The sequence below is a fragment of the Thunnus maccoyii genome, chromosome 24, assembly GCF_910596095.1.
Source record: "Thunnus maccoyii chromosome 24, fThuMac1.1, whole genome shotgun sequence".
Classification (NCBI taxonomy): domain Eukaryota; kingdom Metazoa; phylum Chordata; class Actinopteri; order Scombriformes; family Scombridae; genus Thunnus; species Thunnus maccoyii.
This window is the reverse complement of record NC_056556.1, coordinates 9,528,017-9,548,791: the sequence shown is the minus strand read 5'-3', so window position 1 is coordinate 9,548,791 and position 20,775 is coordinate 9,528,017. Positions and strand designations below refer to the sequence as shown.

General features: G+C 36.9%; 2 protein-coding genes across 2 annotated transcripts; both read right to left on the bottom strand.

Annotated features, from left to right (window-relative positions):
• Positions 1-5,642: 5,642 nt before the first annotated feature.
• LOC121891782 lies at positions 5,643-8,108 on the bottom strand. Its single transcript, XM_042404343.1, has 5 exons — positions 7,877-8,108; positions 6,570-6,893; positions 6,391-6,435; positions 6,141-6,254; positions 5,643-6,002 (listed from the first exon to the last, which is right to left on the bottom strand). Exons 1-5 carry the CDS (start codon positions 7,950-7,952, stop codon positions 5,866-5,868), a joined length of 696 nt encoding a protein of 231 aa, XP_042260277.1. The 5' UTR covers positions 7,953-8,108; the 3' UTR covers positions 5,643-5,865.
• Positions 8,109-9,144: 1,036 nt separating this feature from the next.
• On the bottom strand, positions 9,145-16,204 carry LOC121891781. Its single transcript, XM_042404342.1, has 6 exons — positions 16,040-16,204; positions 13,863-14,186; positions 13,707-13,751; positions 13,424-13,537; positions 13,228-13,287; positions 9,145-9,486 (listed from the first exon to the last, which is right to left on the bottom strand). Exons 1-6 carry the CDS (start codon positions 16,113-16,115, stop codon positions 9,398-9,400), a joined length of 708 nt encoding a protein of 235 aa, XP_042260276.1. The 5' UTR covers positions 16,116-16,204; the 3' UTR covers positions 9,145-9,397.
• Positions 16,205-20,775: the final 4,571 nt, after the last annotated feature.

Sequence of the window (20,775 nt, the reverse complement as noted above, 5' to 3'; positions counted from 1 at the left end):
AACACATGTCTTGTCCTGCACATTAGCTGGTCAAACGAGCCACCAAACAAACTTTTGGGGGAAAAGTGCACCACTAACTTTAATTAGCAGTCTAGATAGCTAGATAGCATTAAACAGCATGTAAACATACCTGAAAATGTCACTTTGAACCTGTTAGATGCTGGTTTGGTTCTTATTCTTCAATACCACTGCTGACAACACGCTGTATATCCATGACATGTAGCTACAGCAGTGTTTACTTTGTCTCTGTTCCGTATGGTATAACACTGTTAGCCTGCTAGCTAATGTCAATCAAACAAGCCTCGGACACACCTTTCTCATATTTCCCCAAAGACCTTTTTTCTTAATCCTAATCCAAAACCATTAACAATACATTGAAAAAACATGTTGATGTTATTTTTAACTGCAAATGGGGATGATTAAATGTGATTTCATTTGGACTTTAATAGCACAGGCGTCACCATAAGGTCGTTATCTTTACAGTATATATTGTGCTTTAATGATGCATTCAGGACTGATTAAGTTCCATTTAAAAACAACAGAAATAGGCTTCAACAAATTCTCAAATAGTTTTTCTATATTCGTTTTAAGTGGCTGAAGTTAGACACATCAGCCACTATTACTTGACCACCACAGGGTCTTACATCACCTGAAAACCCTCTGTTTGTGGTTGTCAGTGACGCAAACTTTATGTAAACTGTAGTGGACAAGAGGTATGATTAAAAGGATGCCGTGCTAATTTTAAACTATACTCACAAGTTACAGGAAAGTAAAAATGATTACGAGGAATGAGGCTAAAGTGAACCAGCCCTGTATGACTCAGACTGAGAGCACGGTTTGAGGGAAGAATGGAAGGTTTGTTATTCATAGCTGCTGTGTCGTGTGGGACAGAGAAAGGTGGTTGACCTGTAACCTTCAAGGATTCACTGGTTAATACCGCCCAACTGATGCCTGTGCGGATGAGCCCTGCAGTTGTGAATCATTGTTTTTGTGTGTATGTGAGACAGACAGTGAGAGAAAGAGGGTGTTTGCGTGTGCTGTTCTGCAAGACTGTGTGTGTTGTGAATGCGAAAGAAGTATATCTGTTTTTATTTGCATTGTTGTACAGTATTCATGACTTACAGAGCCGAACTATAGGGAGCACCAGTGTTAGAGTTTAACTTTATATTTGCAAACTTGGGAAAATATATCATAGTCTCATACTATGGGTCATGTACAGTATATATTATTTTGCAGAGAATCTCATTTATCAGAAAAAAAAGAAGCATTATATTAATAATTAATCTCAACGTTTACAGTTAAGTCACTTACAGTATCTGTATATAAAGATGATTATAAGGTTTAAATTTTAATAAATGTCCATAGTGACATGATAAAACTTAGCTGAAATACTAAAGCTGCTGTCCGTCTAATCCTGTCTTGAGTATCAACAGTGATATTTTCTTCTTTTTTTAAAAAATAGTGTTCACCTTTCTTTAGTATCTGTAAAGTTTCCTGTGCTGGTGCTGAGATAAATGAAACTTAAGTGGAAACAAATAAAATCTGAGTCTCTATCTTCTTTTGTTTCACTGCTCAAGTATTTTGCAGAAACTGCGTAAAAAAAATCAAGTGTTTTCTTGCATATAATAGCTCAAAATTATAACTGAACTCTCTCAACCCTCTTTTTGACATTGTTGCGTAGTGAAGTGTGTATGAAGACTGTGGTTGGCACTGTAAGTTACACAGTAGAAAACCCATTTCCTCTGCATCCCACTCCAGTGACTGTACTATTTCATTCTCTAAACCCCTGCGAGTGGCATGTTTGCATTGTTGCTCTTTGCCTTAAATTGTCTATGACTAACCAATGCAAATATCTCAAGTTCAAAATAGCCTAAAATGAACTTGCATCCAGTTTCACAAAGTTGTTTCAGTTATTATTTGAGTGAGTCATTTGGTAAATCATGGATAAAATTAAAGGGTTTCGTTCCAAAATAACACCCCTGTCATTTGAAAAAATACGTTGAAATTGGCTGTTTGCACACCAAAGACCACAAGATGTAAACTGCCTAAAAATAAATGATTCAAGAAACAAAAATGGTGTGAGTGATTTCAGATTAATACTTAAATTCAGCCAATTGAATATAAACTATTAATAGTTGTCCCAAAAAGCTATACACTTCTCAAGAATAGAAACAATACCTGCTCTCTCTCAAGGGAAAAAAAAAAAAGAAATTGTGTTAGATTCAGAAAGAGGAAATTGGTCTGTTTCTTTGGCTTTTATCCAAATGGAATTTACCCTGTTTTGGAAATGAACTCCATCTGAATGGGACCATGGTAACATTCCATTTAAAACACCTTTCATCTATGGAAAGACATTTTTCCCTCCACAAACCTCAAAAAAGACAGGAAATGGAAAGTAGCTCCTTTGTTCCTCTGAGGCGTTGAACACACTTAAGTTGATTCTCTACGGCGATACTGATGTCATTAAAGCAAATAATTCGACTAATAACAAAAACAGAGGGGCTTATCAAAAGGAAACTGTCTGCTAAACTAGAATGGGCTTCACGATAAAGTCACAAGTGTGTTTTTGTTTTTGTCCCTCTCTGGCTGTAAATGTTTATGGACTCACACTGATAGGAAATGATCATTTTTATTTGAAATTATGTCTCATGTGCAACTTAATATTAGTGAGATAAAAAGATATAATCTGGTGATGAAAGTGCAGAGTTTGGCTTTTATACCACTAGGTGGCAACCTTTATTAATTTGCTGTGAGGTGACAGGTTTAATTGCACATGTCCCATCCAGCTTTAATTTACACTTCTGGATCCCTTCTACTTTACAGCTTAACATAAACAGGAAACTTGCATAGCCTTTAAAAGTGATGACATCTAATAACATCTGAAAACATGCTCATTTTTTGTTGTTTTTGTTGTAACACTCACTGCTCTGAGAGGCAACCAGCCTCTCCACCTGTATGCAACATTTGGTGGGCGATGCAATGTGTGAGGTGTTAAAGCAAGTGTATTTTTGTGTGAGAGTGCCTGTACCAGATTATGCAGACACTGCCGTGATGTACGTCAGCTTTCAGCACTTTCAAAACCACAGAGGTAGCACATCCCACAGGCCAACTCCACCTATGCCCGCTTTACTTTCCACTCATACTACAGTTCAATTTGCATCATCTTTGTCCATTTAATCAACACATTGCACTTTGTAGCTTGTTAACAGCTGCATCCTGCTTTTTTGACAAAGCCTATACACTGGCTTCTGTCCCCTAATTTAATGATAGTAAAAGTCTACAACAAAATTCATCAGACAGTCAGCATGGTTACAGATTTGATTTCAAAAAATTCACACTCTAAAGTCAGGGTGCTTAATTTAAATGTAATGTCATTGCATGCTAGATTTCAAGCCACTTCCTGAAAGGTGACACTTATCAAAGTGTCTCTTATTCTGTGGCTTCACTTGAATGCTCCGTGGCCATAAAGAATGTTTGTTTTTTTTATTTCAATGTCATCCTTTTCATCGCCAGCCTTTTAATTTACATTCCCCTATGTTTTCCTACTGTGTTTTCTTACTGAGGTTCCTGTTGCAGAAATGACCTTTACAATCAAATTTCACAGATTCTTGGTTCAGTTTTTTTGTTGAAATTGTAGCCGGTTTCAGTCTGAACTGAAACGTCTCATTTCCTGGATTCGAGGAGGGAAAGAGAAGGTTTTCCCCCTGTATAACTGTTCCATATATGTACCTCAACACCTGCAGGTTAAAGATGACTCATTCTGAAATATGGCAGATGTCATGTTGGGATTTTCATTATTAGTAGCTTGGACTACTAATAATTATTGTAATCTCAGTACAGTAGGCCTATATGTTAAAATGAAAGGGCATTTTTCAGTTGATGCAAATCACCTGAGCACAGGTCATAACTAATTGAGTTTAATGGACAAATGTGGATACATAATACTCCATTAAATCAAATGAAAACACATTCACAAGTGAATTTTTTACTGATATACTGTGTGCAAACATGATGCCGTAATCCAAAGTGTATGTATGCATGATGTCAGTGTACATATGATTAATGTACTCAAGTTAATGAACAAGATGATCAATTGGGTGCTATTTTTTGTTTATTAACTTAATCATGGCAGCTAAACTAAGATTCACTCTCGTTTTAGGCTAATCACATTACTGGCTATGCGAAATGAGCTTGCTAGTAGAGAGCTAATACCATAACTAGCTTTAACTGTTTATTTTTTCAATTTCTTTCAACTCTACGGGTAACAAGATGGCAGTTTTTTGTCTATGCTAGCAGCTTGGTCGGTTGGTCGGTCAGTTGGACCGACACTGGTCCCAACTGAAAAATGTCAACTATCAAATGGATTGCCATGAAATTTTGTACAAATATTCATGGTCCCCACACAATAAATCCTCATGTATTTGGTGACCCCCTGACTTTTCCTCTAGCTCCACCAACAGATTGTGGTTTTCAGTGAAATGTCACTATTGGATGGATGGCTATGAAATTTTTTAAAGACATAGATGATCCCTAAACTTTTAATCTATCACCAACATCAGGTCAAAATTTCAATTTGTCCATTATTTTAGTTTACCTGCAAAAATAAAGACATTCCCATCATCCTCAGCTGTAGCAATGCATTGTGTGAGGTGTTAAAGCAAGTGTATTTTTCTATGAAAGTGCCTGTACCACATAATGCAGGCACTGCCGTGATGTACGTCCGCTTTCAGCACTTTCAAAACCACAGAGGTAGCACATCCCACAGGCCAACTCCACTTATGCTGTGTGATTCCCATCAACCTCAGCTGTAGTTTGTGTGTACTTCTAAGCAAACGTTAGCATGCTAACATGCCTCAGTACAGCCGCCGGCATGGCTTTTAGACTCTTTCTTGTTGACTCTTATTTCTTTGATGAGGTTGCTGATCACATTATCAGGTAACTATCACTCTTGTTTTAGGCAAAACATGTTAATAGTGTTGCTAAATTAGTCTGCAAGTTATATTAGACCGCTAATAGTCCACAAACCACTGTGGAACTGTTTATCATTTAGATCAGATAGATAAATGACGACCAGGTATAAAGGTTTACATCACTCCTTCAAAAGTTTCAGCTGGGTAAAATCTGAGCTTGAATCTGCTGACGAGTAGAGTTCATGACTAGTGTACTTCACTGTAAAACATCGTCTAGCCCTTGTTTTACGTATACGTGACGTGTGGTTTACTTCTGCTTCCTGTTCGTCATTCTGAAGTCTGCTGCCAAATGAACAACAGATACTGTACCCAAGAAGAAAGGGAACTTCAATCAACATCATCAGAGAGCAAATAAAGAACAGAGGTGCAAACACAAACACACTCAATATAGACAGACAAACATAAAAAAAAAAAGGCATCTGAACCGGATGTGTGCGCAAAGACTGTTACCTGTAGAGGAAGCAAAACTATTTACCTGTGAATGTGATACATTCTGAACACTTATACGCACCACACACATACACAAATACACACACTTAGCAGATCTAAACAATAGTGGTTTCTCAAGTAAGAAATTTCACTTCTGTATTTTACAGCTTGATTAACCGGAATTCAAAAACACAAACTGGAGGTAAAAGTGTGATTCACCATGATTCACGAGAGTAAACAACATTGTGGAGAAACTGATTATATTTTGTAGTTGTAAAAAAAGTTCATAAAAAAACAAAGCATATTATATCAAAATACAAAACATAATAATAGCAAAACCTTGCATGGATGAAGTAATTTAACACACAATTCGATATAAATCAGACACAAGTTACAACTTACAGTCTTGTAATGAACACTGAAATGTTTTCATATTAATCAGAACCCTGATATCATAAGATTTAACTTAGCAGATTGAAGTAGCATTGGGATCATCATTGATATGAATGGTAGACAAGACATGCTGGTTAGCGGAGCTTCCTCCTGGGAGAGGCTGGGGGCTCGGATCTGGTGTGTTCTTGGGTTTTCTTGCACAATGGACACCTTGGATTGACATCAGGTGGGATCACAATCATGAATATGTACCACAGCCTATTTATCTGATTTTACTGGTTTGTGGCATTAATCTGTTATTATGTTTTCAGAATACAATTATTGTATGTGAAAATCAGAAAACCTCACCTTTACAACCATGTTTTGATGCAACATATATAGTTATCACTATGACGACAAACAGCACAACTCCAGGAACACGGTACACATATGGCCACAAAGTATCTTGAGTTGTTGTGTTCCCTGCAAGATAAAATATTACATTTCCCACAGCATTATTTTATAGAGATTCATTTGACACCTGTTTTTTAGATTGTAAGCTGTACAAGGCCTGTTAAACACAAATACCACTGTGAGAGTGTGAACGACATTTTCTTACCAGTTTCCAGAGTCGTCCATGTAACTGTGGTGAGCTCAGCATTACCTGAAAAAGAGTCAAATCTGATTCTTGGGAACTGGGAACAACTCTAAATGAGTCATTCAGCGGCAGTAAGAAATGGTTTCCTTCAGTGCAGTCTAGGAAAGATATAGTCCAGCTGTGTAGAGCGGATCACTTACCATAGACAGACACATTGATGGCATGACCCACATTGTCTCCACTTCGACACTGATACAGACCTGAGTCATTTCTTTGTATGTTTTGGAAGATCAAAAATGATATCCCTTCTACATGGTTTGAAACTTTCCACTCTGTTTTAATGTGAGGGCTCCTGTTGAAATTTACTGGAACAGGAGTATTTTCAACTTTATACCAGGAGACTGTTGATGGTGAATTGATGCAGAAAGTAAACGTGCAGTTAATCATAAGATCTCCTCCAAGTAAAGCCTCATGAACCGTGTGACGGCGCACTTTAATTTCTGGGTAACAGTCATAATCTTCACCTAAAAAAAGGGAAAAGACAAAACATAGAGATTAGAAAGGCAGTAAGAATGATACAGAAAAGAATTAGATCACAGAGAATATTCGGTCGGTTTTTCATGCCGCAGCTGTGACCATCAAACTGAAAATCTGTAGTAACTTTGTGGCACTTTTCTGCCTCTAATCTGTAACAAATTCCTCCAAACAAATATGTTTAAGTTCACATTACTGAATTTTAAGAGTTTGTGTTGGAGCAATGGCTGAGATCAGGGTCAGCCAAACTTAATGGAGGAGGTGAGATTTGGAAAAAAGTGAGGTCTTTCCCGGAGAGGCTCAATTTAAGGGAAAAGAAGTTGTCTTTGGCTATATACAGGCTTATTTAGCGCAAAATTAAGTCATTACAATGCTGTTCTGGTAGCTGCAATATGTAGCCAAGTTTTTACAAGTGATCCACCCTTTCCAAGAAAAACAATGCAGGTGGACCAAGAAAAAGCTGATTTTACGGTCACATCTGCTCTCGTAAACGGTTGTAAAGGAGGTATTGCTAAAATTAACATCAACCATTTACACAAGATCATCCTGAGGTACAAAAAATGAACCAAAACCTGCATTATAGCATCAAAGACTTATTTTACAACTTCAAGTTTATCAGTTTTGTAGCGATTAATGTAAAACCCACCTTTCAAGGCTGCACATTATGAACATATTTTACTATTTCTCTCATAGCAATTCAATTGACTCCAACCACATCCGCATTCAAGTTTATTTAACTGTTGAGAATGCTGCACTGTTAAGTCTTTCGGTTTGTGTAGGGGAATATCTTTACGCCTAGTTTGGATTTAAGTTTAAGATATATTAAGTATATTTAAAACCTTTTGAGTATTTATAAGAGTTAACATGCAAAACATAACTTTACTTGTTTCATACTAGTGAATACATTACTTGGCGACAGAGAAACAAAGCCCCGCTCAGACTGAGCGACTTCGAAAGAATAACAATAACTTACTTTCAGCTTTCAAAGTGAAGAGGAGCACTGCTAAGATGAACACATGAAGGATGGTAAGGCAGTGGTTTGGTCTCATGGTGGAAACACTTAAGGAACCAGCTATCCACTTCTGTAAAACAACTATCACTGGAGGTCTCCTCTTTGTATCACAGTAAGCGGTTGACTTTACTTCCTGTTTTTGATGATGGTGGTCTTTGGTCTACATGTATCCCCAGTTCAGTTTAACACATCACAGCTCACAGGGGGTTTTCAAATAAACATTTGTGCTTGGTATTAGATTATATATAGTGTATAGTATTGGATTGATTTACAGGGGGGGAAGTGAGTCAGCAGTGATGGCATCATATAAACATATAATTTTAATTTACAGTAATCAAAAACATTTATTCATACATGAAAAATGCTGTTTCCTGATTGCACAAAACAATCAATAATTCTGAAAGGTTGTGAAACATTAAAGGGGACCTATTATGCTCATTTCCAGCTCTATATTTTTAATTCAGGACTCCACTAGAGTAGCTTTGCATGATTCACAGTTCAAAAAACTCCTTATTTATCTTATACTGGCCCTTTAAGGTACCCCTCCCCAATGAACCCACAAAACAGAACAGAGGTGCAAACACAAACACACACAACAATATAGACAGACAATCATTAACAGGGTATCTGAACCGGATGTGTGCACAAAGACCATTTCCTTCCTCTACCTGCCTCATGTTTCCTGGATGGGCGGAGCCTCAGAATCAATAAAGGCAGCGATCTCACCTGTGGCAAAACTTTTAAGAACAAAGAAGCTGGCTGACCTCATGTGGATGCCTCGTCCCTCCAATAGTTTGATCTGTGTATATGATATGTAAGTTTCCTTTGGTTTAAAATGCACTTATAGCAGCTTATGATTTATTTGCTGTACTGATTAGGCTTAAGTAGTGGGGAAGCTATTTCTACATTTCTCTTTGCCTTTGTTGGATAATTAATTGTTGAAATTAGGAATTATAATGTCTAGATTAATATCCTTTATCCTTTTTCTTCTATTATCACATCAACTAGTTTCAGCTATTCCACAATAAAACATTGGACTGGAACTCCTGCAACACGTATATATGCCACACACACACACACACACACACACACACACACACACACACACACACACATACACATAGCAGATCTAAAACCAATAGTGGTTTCTCAAGTAAGAAATTTCACTTCTGTATTTTGCAGCTTGATTTACCGGAATTCAAAAACACAAACTGGAGGTAAAAGTGTGATTCACCATGATTCACGAGAGTAAACAACATTGTGGAGAAACTGATTATATTTTGTAGTTGTAAAAAAAAGTTCATAAAAAAACAAAGCATATTACATCAAAATACAAAACATAATAATAGCAAAGCATTGCATGGATGAAGTAATTTAACACACAATTCAGTATAAATCAGATACAAGTTACAGATTACAGTCTTGTAATGAACACTGAAATGTTTTCATATTAATCAGAACCCTGATATCATAAGATTTAACTTAGCAGATTGAAGTAGCATTGGGACCATTGGAATAATTTTCATAGATATGCATGGTGGACAAGACATGCTGGTTAGTGGAGCTTCCTCCTGGGAGAGGCTGGGGGCTCGGATCTGGTGTGTTCTTGGATTTTCTTGCACAATGGACACCTTGGATTGACATCAGGTGAGATCACAATCATGAATATTTACCACAGCCTATTTATTTTACTGGTTTGTGGCATTTTTAATCTATTATCATGTTTTCAGAATACAATTACTGTATGTGAAAATCAGAAAACCTCACCTTTACAACCATGTTTTGATGCAACATATATAGTTATCACTATGACGACAAACAGAACAACTCCAGGAACACGGTACACATATGGCCACAAAGTATCTTGAGTTGTTGTGTTCCCTGCAAGATAAAATATTACATTTCCTACAGCAGTAAGGAAGCATTGATTTGTATGAATTTAATTAATGTAAAATGATTTTTTAGAGATTCATATGACACCTGTTTTTTAGATTGTAAACTGTACAAGGCCTGTTAAACACGAATACCACTGTGAGAGTGTGAATGAAGTTTTCTTACCAGTTTCCAGAGTCGTCCATGTAACTGTGGTGAGCTCAGCATGAAAACCTGAAAAGCAGTCAAATCTGATTGTTGGGAAATAAAAGAAATAACAAACACCTTTTGAATAAATCATTCAGAAATGGTTTCCTTCAGTGCAGTCTAGGAAAGATATAGTCCAGCTGTGCACAAAGGATCACTTATCATAGACACATTGATAGCATGACCCACAGTGCCTCCACTTTGACACTAATACTGACCTGAGTCATTTCTTTGTATGCTTCAGAAGATCAAAAACAATGTCCCTTCCAAATGGAGAACTGTCCCTCAACTAATCTGAACATCTCACCTTTACACCCTTGCGTTGATATGACGGATATCACTATGATAACAAATCCCACTATCCCAGCAGCAGAGTACACATACATCTATACATTTTCTAGCGGTGTAGGATTAAAATTTAATGTGGTGACTGCAAGAAAATGAGGAAGTTTGGGAGGCATGTTTTTTTGTATCCAATAGTAATGTACACTGCAAATATGTTTTAGGATTCAGATTAGAGTTAAGTCATGGATAGCATGTGGAATAGCAGAAACTGTATAAAGTTTTCTGACTTGTTTTATTCTTCCATATATTATTGGGAAGCTCACCATTATCTATAGAACAAAACAGAGGTTAGTTAGTAATACTAGGTAAGTACAATCCAGTCCAGACGTATTTAATCCCTGAAAAAGTCACACTTACCATAGATGGACACATTGATGGCATGGCTTATATAGTCTCCACTTTGGCACTGATACAGTCCTGAGTCATTTCTTTGTATGTTTTGAAAGATCAAAAACAATATCCCTTCTACATGGTTGAATCTTTCCACTCAGTTTTAATGTGAGGGCTCCTGTTGAAATTTACAGGAACAGAAGTATTTTCAAGTTTATACCAGGAGACTGTTGATGGTGAATTGTTGCAGAAAGTAAACGTGCAGTTAATTATAAGATTTTCCCCAAGTAAAACCTCATGAACTATGTTACGGCGCACTTTCAGTCCTGGGTAACAGTCATAATCTTCACCTGCAAAAGGAAAAAGACAAAACACAGAGATTAGAAATGACTGACCAATTTATCATCACTTGAAAATTTGATAGCAGCTGATGATGACAGAATACACTTTTTTTTTTTTTTTTTTTTAAAACTCAAGCAGTAAGAAGGATACAGAAAAAGTTAGAACGGTTTTTCATGCTGCAGCGGTGACCATCAAACTGAAAGTCTGTGGTAACTTTGTGGTTAAGGCACTTTTCTGCCTCTAACCTGTAACAAAGTCTTCCAATCAAATATGTTTAAGCTCACATTATTGCATTTTAAGAGTTTGTGTTGGAGCAACAGCTGAGATCAGGGTGCACTAATCTTAATGAAGGAGGTGAGATTTGGCAAAAAAGTGCGGCCTTTTCTGGAGAGGCTCAATTTAAGGGTAAAAGAAGTTGTCTTTGGCTATATACGGGCTTATTTAGTGCAAAACCCAGTCATTACAATGCTGTTCTGGTAGCTGCAATATGTAGCTAAGTTTTTACAAGTAAGCACCCTTTCCAAGAAAAACAATGCAGGTGGACCAAGAAAAAGCTGATTTTACAGTCACATCAGATTGTAAAGGAGGCATTGCTAAAATGTACCATCAACCACTTACACATACTCTATAAAGATGCTGCATTGTTGAATGTTTCGGTGTGTATATGAGAATCTTTACGGCTGGTCTGGATTTAAGTTTGAGATATAAGAAGTATATTTAAAGCCTTTTGAGTCTTTATGAGATTTAACATGCAAAACATAACTTATCTGGTTCATATTAGTGAACACATTACTTAGCGACAGAGAAACAAAGACCTGCTCAGGCTGCATGACTTAGAAAAAATAAGAATAACTTACTTTCAGCTTTCAAAGTGAGGAGGAGTGCCGCTAAGATGAACACATGAAGGATGATAAGGCAGTGGTTTGGTCTCATGGTGGAAACACTTGGGGAACCGGCTATCCACTTCTGTAAAACAACTATCACTGGAGGTCTCCTCTATGTATCACAGTAAGCGGTTGACTTTACTTCCTGTTTTTGACGATGACAGTCTTTGGTCTATATGTATGCCCAGTTCATCACAGCTCACAGGTGATTTTCAAATAAATATTTGTGCTTGATATTAGATTATATACAGTATATAGTATTGGATTCATTTACAGGGTGGAGAAAGTGAGTCAGCAGTGATGGCATCATCTAAACATATAATTTTAATTTACAGTAATCAAAAACATTTATTCATACATGAAAAATGCTGTTATTTGGTTATTTGATTGCACAAAACACAGTCAATAATTCTGAAAGGTTGTGAAACATTAAAGGGGACCTATTATGCTCATCTCCAGCTCTATATTTTTATTTTTGGACTCCACTAGAGTAGCTTTGCATGATTCACAGTTCAAAAAACTCCTTATTTATCTTATACTGGCCCTTTAAGGTACCCCACCCCAATGAACCCACAAAACAGAACAGAGGTGTGAACACAAACACACACAACAATATAGACAGACAATCATAAAAAGGGTATCTGAACCGGATGTGTGCACAAAGACCATTTCCTTCCTCTGCCTGCCTCACTTCTTCCTGGATGGGCGGAGCCTCAGAATCAATAAAGGCAGCCAGCTCACCTGTGGTAAAACTTTTAAGAACAAAGAAGCTGGCTGACCTCATGTGGACGCCTCGTCCCTCCAATAGTTTGATCTGTACGTTTCCTTTGGTTTAAAATGCACTTATAGCAGCTTATGATTTATTTGCTGTACTGATTAGGCTTAAGTAGTGGGGAAGCTATTTCTACATTTCTCTTTACCTTTGTTGGATTGATAATTGTTGAAATTGGGAATTATAATGTCTAGATTAATATTCTTTGTTATCCTTTTTATTCTGTTATCAGATGAACCAGTCTCTGCTATTCCATAATAAAAGATTGCACTGGAACTCGTAATTGTAATAAAAAATGTTATTTTAAGTTCATAAAAAAACAAAGCATATGACATCAAAATACAAAACATAATAATAGCAAAACCTTGCATGGATAAAGTCATTTGGCCCACAAATCAATATAAATCAGATACAATTTACAGCTTACAGTCTTGTAATGAACACTGTTTTGATATTAATCAGAACCCTGATATTGTAAGATTTAACTTATCATATTGAAGTTACATTGGGATCATTTTCATTTATTTGAATGGTGGACAAGACACTCTCGGAGCTTCCACCTGGGAGAGGCTGGGGGCCCAGATCTGGTGTGTTCTTGGATTTTCTTGCACAATGGACACCTTGGATTGACATCAGGTGAGATCACAATCATGAATATTTACCACAGCCTATTTATCTGATTGCTTTATGGCATTTGTAATCTGTTTTTGTGTTTTCAGAATACAATTGCTGTATGTGAAAATCAGAAAACCTCACCTTTACACCCACGTTCTGATACAACTAGTATAGTTATCACTATGATGACAAACAGAACAACTCCAGGAACACGGTACACATATGGCCACAAAGTATCTTGAGTTGTTGTGTTCCCTGCAAGATAAAATATTACATTTCCTACAGCATTAAGGAAGCATTGATGTGTATGAATTTAATTAATGTAAAAAAAAAATGTTTTCGAGACCTATTTTTCAGATTGTAAGCCGTACAAGGCCTGTTAAACACAAATACCACTGTGAGAGTGTGAATGAAGTTTTCTTACCAGTTTCCAGAGTCGTCCATGTAACTGTGGTGAGCTCAGCATTACCTGAAAAACAGTCAAATCTGATTCTTTGGAAATGAAAGAAATAACAAACACATTTTGAATGAATCATTCAGTGGAAAGATATAGTCCATCTGTGTAGAAAGGATCACTTACCATAGACAGACACATTGATGGCATGACCCAGACTGTCTCTACTTCGACACTGATACAGACCTGAGTCATTTCTTTGTATGTTTTGGAAAATCAAAAACGATATCCCTTCTAAATGGTTTGAAGGGTTCCACTCTGTTTTAATGTGAGGGCTCCTGTTGAAATTTACGGGAAGAGCAGTGTTGTCAAGTTTATACCAGGAGACTGTTAATGGTGAATTGTTGCAGAGAGTAACTGTGCAGTTAATTGTAAGGTTCTCCCCAAGTAAAGCCTCATGAACCGTGTGACGGCGCACTTTAATTTCTGGGTAACAGTAAGGATCTTCACCTGCAAAAGGAAAAATACAAAACATAGAGATTAGAAATGACTGACCAATTTATCATTACTTGAAAATTTGATACCAGCTGATGATGACAGAATACATCTTTTTTTTTTTTTTAAATCAGGCAGTAAGAATGATGGAGAAAAGAATTAGATCACAGAAACAGTTGTCTTGGTTTTTCATGCCGCAGCTGTGACCATCAAACTGAAAATCTGTAATAACTTTGTGGTTAAGCCACTTTTCTGCCTCTGGCCTGTGACAAATTCCTCCAAACAAATATGTTTAAGCTCACATTACTGAATTTTAAGAGTTTGTGTTGGAGCAACAGCTGAGATCAGGGTGCACTAATCTTAATGAAGGAGGTGGGATTTGGAAAAAAGTGCGGTCTTTCCTGGAGAGGCTCAATTTAAGGGAAAAGAAGTTGTCTAGCTATATATGGGCTTATTTAGCGCAAAATCCAATCACTACAATGCTGTTCTGGTAGCTGCAATATGTAGCCACATTTTTACGAGTAAGCACTAGGGGTGTGCCCGAATACAAATACGTTATTCAGCAAAGCACCAATAGTGGGCTTTTTTTTAACACATATTTGTTTCATACAAATATTATAAAAATAACTTGTTTTCGGAAAGAAAAAAAAAACATGTCAAATACCAGCGCACAGGTCGGTTACATCGCTATCTCAGTCTTTCTCCTCTGCTCCGCTGTTACATCTATGAACAGGTCTCAACGAGGGGAGTCACATCCACCTGCTACATGACACACATTTCCTAATTTGGACATCACTCTCTGAGTTGGGGGTGTTCCTCAGAGAAGTTGAGCTACTGACACACACAAAGTGCTCGCAAGGGACTCTCCACAACTTGTTGTTCCCCCTTTCCTTCCCACAAAGTTAGGTTGTAAAAAAAATAGGCAATAAATGAAATGTGCAAAGCAATAATCACCTTTGAAGTTCTACCCTACATATAACATGGTGTGCTGTTTCTGTGTTATGGGTGTATAAATAGGTAGAGGTCTGTCTGCAATGAGACGACAAGTTAAGTTTTTCTCAGTAGTCAGCGCAGTCGTCTATGATCTCGGAGTCTCCAGTTCGAGACCCAGAGAGGGGGCCTTCTTCATAATGTAGATTATTCATGAATACTTATTGTAAAACTTTAATTTTCTAAAATTAAAAGTGTAATAAAAACAAAAACAAGATTTTTTAAGACTCTTTCCACTTTTATTCGAATACAAATACATATAATTTTGCTGCCTCAACAAATACAGATATAAATACAAATACTGGGCCCTCTGCACATCCCTAGTAAGCACCCTTTCCAGGAAAAGCAATGCAGGTGGACCAGGAAAAAGCTGATTTTACAGTCACATCTGCTCTCGTAAATGGTTGTAAAGGAGGTATTGCTAAAATTAACATCAACCATTTACACAAGATCATCCTGAGGTACAAAAAATGAACCAAAATCTGCATTATAGCATCAAAGACTTAAGGTTTTGTCAATTTTGCAGCAATTAATGTAAAACCCACTGTTCAAGGCTGTACACTATGAGCATATTTGACTATTTCCTTTATAGAAATAGAAAATAAATTGACTCCAACCACATTCCCATTCAAGTTTATTTAACTGTTGAGAATGCTGCACTGTTAAATCTTTCGGTTTGTGTAGGAGAATATCTTTACGCCTGGTCTGGATTTAAGTTTGAGATATAATAAGTATATTTAAAGCCTTTTGAGTCTTTATAAGAGTTAACATGCAAAACATAACTTTACTTGTTTCATACTAGTGAATACATTACTTGGCGACAGAGAAACAAAGACCTGCTCAGACTGAGCGATTTCGAAAGAATAACAATAACTTACTTTCAGCTTTCAAAGTGAAGAGGAGCACCGCTAAGATGAACACATGAAGGATGATAAGGCAGTGATTTGGTCTCATGGTGGAAACACTTGAAGAACCAGCTATCCACTTCTGTAAAACAACTATCACTGGAGGTCTCCTCTTTATATCACAGTAAGCGGTTGACTTTACTTCCTGTTTTTGACGATAGCAGTCTTTGGTCTACATGTATGCCCAGTTCAGTTTGACGCATCACAGCTCACAGGGGGTTTTCAAATAAACATTTGTGCTTGGTATTAGATTATATATAGTATATAGTATTGGATTGATTTATGGGGGGTGGAAAGTGAGTCAGCAGTGATGGCATCATATAAACATATAATTTTAATTTACAGTAATCAAAAACATTTATTCATACATGAAAAATGCTGTTATTTGATTGCACAAAACACAGTCAATAATTCTGAAAGGTTGTGAAACATTAAAGGGGACCTATTATGCTCATTTCCAGCTCTATATTTTTATTTCTGGACTCCACTAGAGTAGCTTTGCATGATTCACAGTTCAAAAAACTCCTTATTTATCTTATACCGGCCCTTTAAGGTACCCCTCCCCAATGAACCCACAAAACAGAACAGAGGTGTGAATACAAACACACACAACAATATAGACAGACAATCATAAAAAGGGTATCTGAACCGGATGTGTGCACAAAGACCATTTCCTTTCTCTACCTGCCTCAATGCTTCCTGGATGGGCGGGGCCTCAGAATCAATAAAGGCAGCGATCTCACCTGTGGCAAAACTTTTAAGAACAAAGAAGCTGGCTGACCTCATGTGGACGCCTCGTCCCTCCAATAGTTTGATCTGTGTATATGATATGTAAGTTTCCTTTGGTTTAAAATGCACTTATAGCAGCTTATGATTTATTTGCTGTACTGATTAGGCTTAAGTAGTGGGGAAGCTATTTCTACATTTCTCTTTACCTTTGTTGGATTAATAATTGTTGAAATTGGGAATTATAATGTCTAGATTAATATCCTTTGTTATCCTTTTTCTTCTGTTATCAGATAAACCAGTTTCAACTATTCCATAATAAAAGATGGGACTGTAACTCCTGCAACACGTACACACACACACACACAGCAGATCTAACCAAGAGCGGTTTCTTAAGTAAGACATTTAATTTCTGTGTTATTATAGCATGATTTACAGGGATTCAAAAACAAACTGGAGGTAAAAGTAAGATTCATCATTATTCATGATAGTAAGCACAACATTGTGGAGAAATTGATAATATGTCAGAATAAAAAATGTTATTTTAAGTTAATAAAAAACCAAAGCATATGACATCAAAAATACAAAACATAATAATAGCAAAGCCTTTCATGGATAAAGTCATTTGACACACTAATCAATACAAATCAGATACAAGTTACAAATTACAGTCTTGTAATGAACACTGTTTTGATATCAATCAGAACCCTGATATTGTAAGATTTAACTTAGCAGATTCATGTAGACGGGATCATTGGGATAATTTTCATAGATATGAAGGGTGCAAAAGACATGCTCGTTAGTGGGGCTTCCTCCATGGAGAGGCTGGGGGCTCGGATCCGGTGTGGTGTTGGATTTTCTTGCACAATGGACACCTTGGATTGACATCAGGTGAGATCACAATCATGAATATGTACCACAGCCTATTTATCTTATTGCTTTGTGACATTTTTTATCTGTATGTAAAAATCAGAAAACCTCACCTTTACACCCACTTTCTGATACAACATATATAGTCATCACTATGATGGCAAACAGCACGACTCCAGCAACACGACACAGATATGGCCACAAAGCATCTTGAGTTGTTGTGTTCGCTGCAAGATAAAAAAAGAGTACATTTCCTACAGCATCAAGGAAGAATGTATACATTTAATTAATGTAAAAACATTTTTAGAGATTCATATGACACCTGTTTTTTAGATTGTAAGCTGTACAAGACCTGTTAAACACAAATACCACTGTGAGAGAATGAATTTTCTTACCAGTTTCCGGAGTCGTCCATGTAACTGTGCTGAGCTCAGCATTACCTGGAAAAACATTCAAATCTGATTCTTTGGAAATAAAAGAAACAACAAACACCAGATGAATCATTCAGTGGTGGAAATGGTTTCCTTCAGTGCAGTCTGGGAAAGATATAGTCCATCTGTGTAGAAAGGATCACTTATCAAAGACAGATACAATGATGGCATGACTCAGACTGTCCTCTCTTTGACACTGATACAGACCTGAGTCATTTCTAAGTATTTTTTTCAAGACCAAAAACGATTTCCCTTCTAAATGGTTTGAAATTTTCCACTCTATTTTCTCATGTTTATACCAGGAGACTGTTTGTGGTGAATTGTTGCAGAGAGTAACTGTGCTGTTAATCCTAAAGTCTTCCACAATTACACAACTAAAGTTTAATAAATTGTGTCGCGGCATATTTAAATTTCTAGGTAACAGTCAGAATCTTCACCTGCAAGAGGAAAAAGACAAAACATAGGGCCAAATGTACCACAAATTGTGCTGCCTAGCAACTAGCGTGCGCTTGTCTCATTTGCATGCATGTAAATGATGTAATATTCATACATTCTTACTCATACATCCTTTCTATGCAAATAAGCCTCGTTGCAAAAACGGTCTAACTCACAAAGACCAGCGCTAATTGCCCCACGCAATTAGGGTGGAGTTATTAGCATCATTCAGATAGTTGGTGTGTGTGCTGCACGCACTTTCTCTCTCTTCAGATCTTCAAGCTTGTGAGGCTTGAATGATACTGAATTGATATTGAATGATATAGAGGGCAAAATCTTCAGTTATACATTGGGGTGGGGGCCAAGTGGGTATGGGGTTTTAGGCATATATCGGCTTATTTCAGACCTGCCTGAGTCACATTAATAGCTGTAGCCTATTCTGATGGACATTTCAGTAGATTATGTTGTAGATGTGAAATACTAGAGAAGCAAAAGAAGCAAAATAAATGAAAGTTGGTTTGTGATTGTGGAGGGCTCTGTGTGGGCGCACCCCTGCTAATTAAAGACATGCAATTTGAGGCTTCTGTGCTCTCTGAAAACCGCTCCACTCATACAGTTGCAAAACTTTATGGGCATGTTTGTGCCGGCATATCACTAAAGCAAAATCTTTTGTGAATAGGGCCCTAAAACGGGGCAGATTGTGGCTGCAAATGCTGCACAATTCACGAGAAACAACCTGCGACTTAGTCATTTAAAAATTTGAAAAATACCAGCTGATGATGACGAAAATACACGAAAAAAACAGGCAGTAAGAACGATACAGAAAAGAATTAGATCAAAAGTTGTACTGGTTTTTCATGTTGCAGCTGTGACCATCAAACTGTAAATTCAGGTCAGCTAGGCAGGCCAGCATGTCATCTGTGGTAACTCTGTGGTTAAGGCACTTTTCTGCCTCTGGCCTGTAACAAATTCTTCTAAACAAGTATGTTTAAGCTCACATCACTGAATTTTAAGAGTTTGTCTTGGAGCAACGGTTGAGATCAGGGTCTGTCAATCTTAAAGGAGGAGGTGAGATTTGGAAAAAAGTGCAGCCTTTTCTGGAGAGGCCCAATTTAAGGGAAAAAGTTATATACGGGCTTATTTAGCGCAAACCTAATCATTACAATGCTGTTCTTGTAGCCAAAATATGTATCCAAGTTTTTATAAGTAAGCACCCTTTTTAAGAAAAACAATGCAAGTGGACCAAGAAAAAGCTGATTTTACAGTCACATCTGTTTGTAGGCATTGTGGCATTGCTAAAATATATAACCATTTACACATACTCTATAAAGATCATCCTGAGGTACAAAAAAATGAACCAAAATCTGCTTTATAGCACCAAAGACCCATTTTATAACTTCAACGTTTGTCAAATTTTCAGTGATTAATGTGAAGCCCACCTTGGTTTTTCTTTCATTTTTCTTTTTACAGAGTAAGGCCGTACATTATGAAAATATTTTACTATTTCCCACATATGAATTAATACACATTCCCATTCAAGTTTATTTATTTGTTGAGAATGCTGCACTGTTGAGTCTTCAGGGTGTGTGTAGGAGAATATCTTTACACCTGAAATTTAAGATATAATAAGTATATTTAAAGCCTTTTGACTCTTAAGTTTTAACATGCAAAACATAATTTATCTGGTTCATATTAGTGAATATATTACTTGTATGCTCAGATTGAGAGTGAGCGACTTAATAGAATAACAATAACTTACTTTCAGCATCCAAAGTGAAGAGGAGCACCACTAAGATGAACATATGAAGGACGGTAAGGCGGTGGTTAAGTCTCATGGTAGAAACACTTGAGGAACCAGCTATCCACTTCTGTAAAACTACTATCACTGGAGGTCTCCTCTTTATATCACAGTAAGCGGTTGACTTTACTTCCTGTTTTTGACGATAGCGTTCTTTGGTCTACATGTATCCCTCAATTCAGTTCAACATGTCACAGCTCACAGGGGGTTTTTAAATAGACATTTGTGCTTAGTATAAGATTATATACTGTGTATAGTGTGAGATTGATTTACAGGGGGGAAAAAAGTGAGTCAGCAGTGATGGCATCATATAAACATATATTCTTAATTTACAGTAATCAACAGTTATTGATGCATGAAAAATGCTGTTATTTGATTGCACAGAATCATCATATTATTACATTCTCTATTTCCTGACACAATCAACAATTCTAAAAGGTTGTGAAACA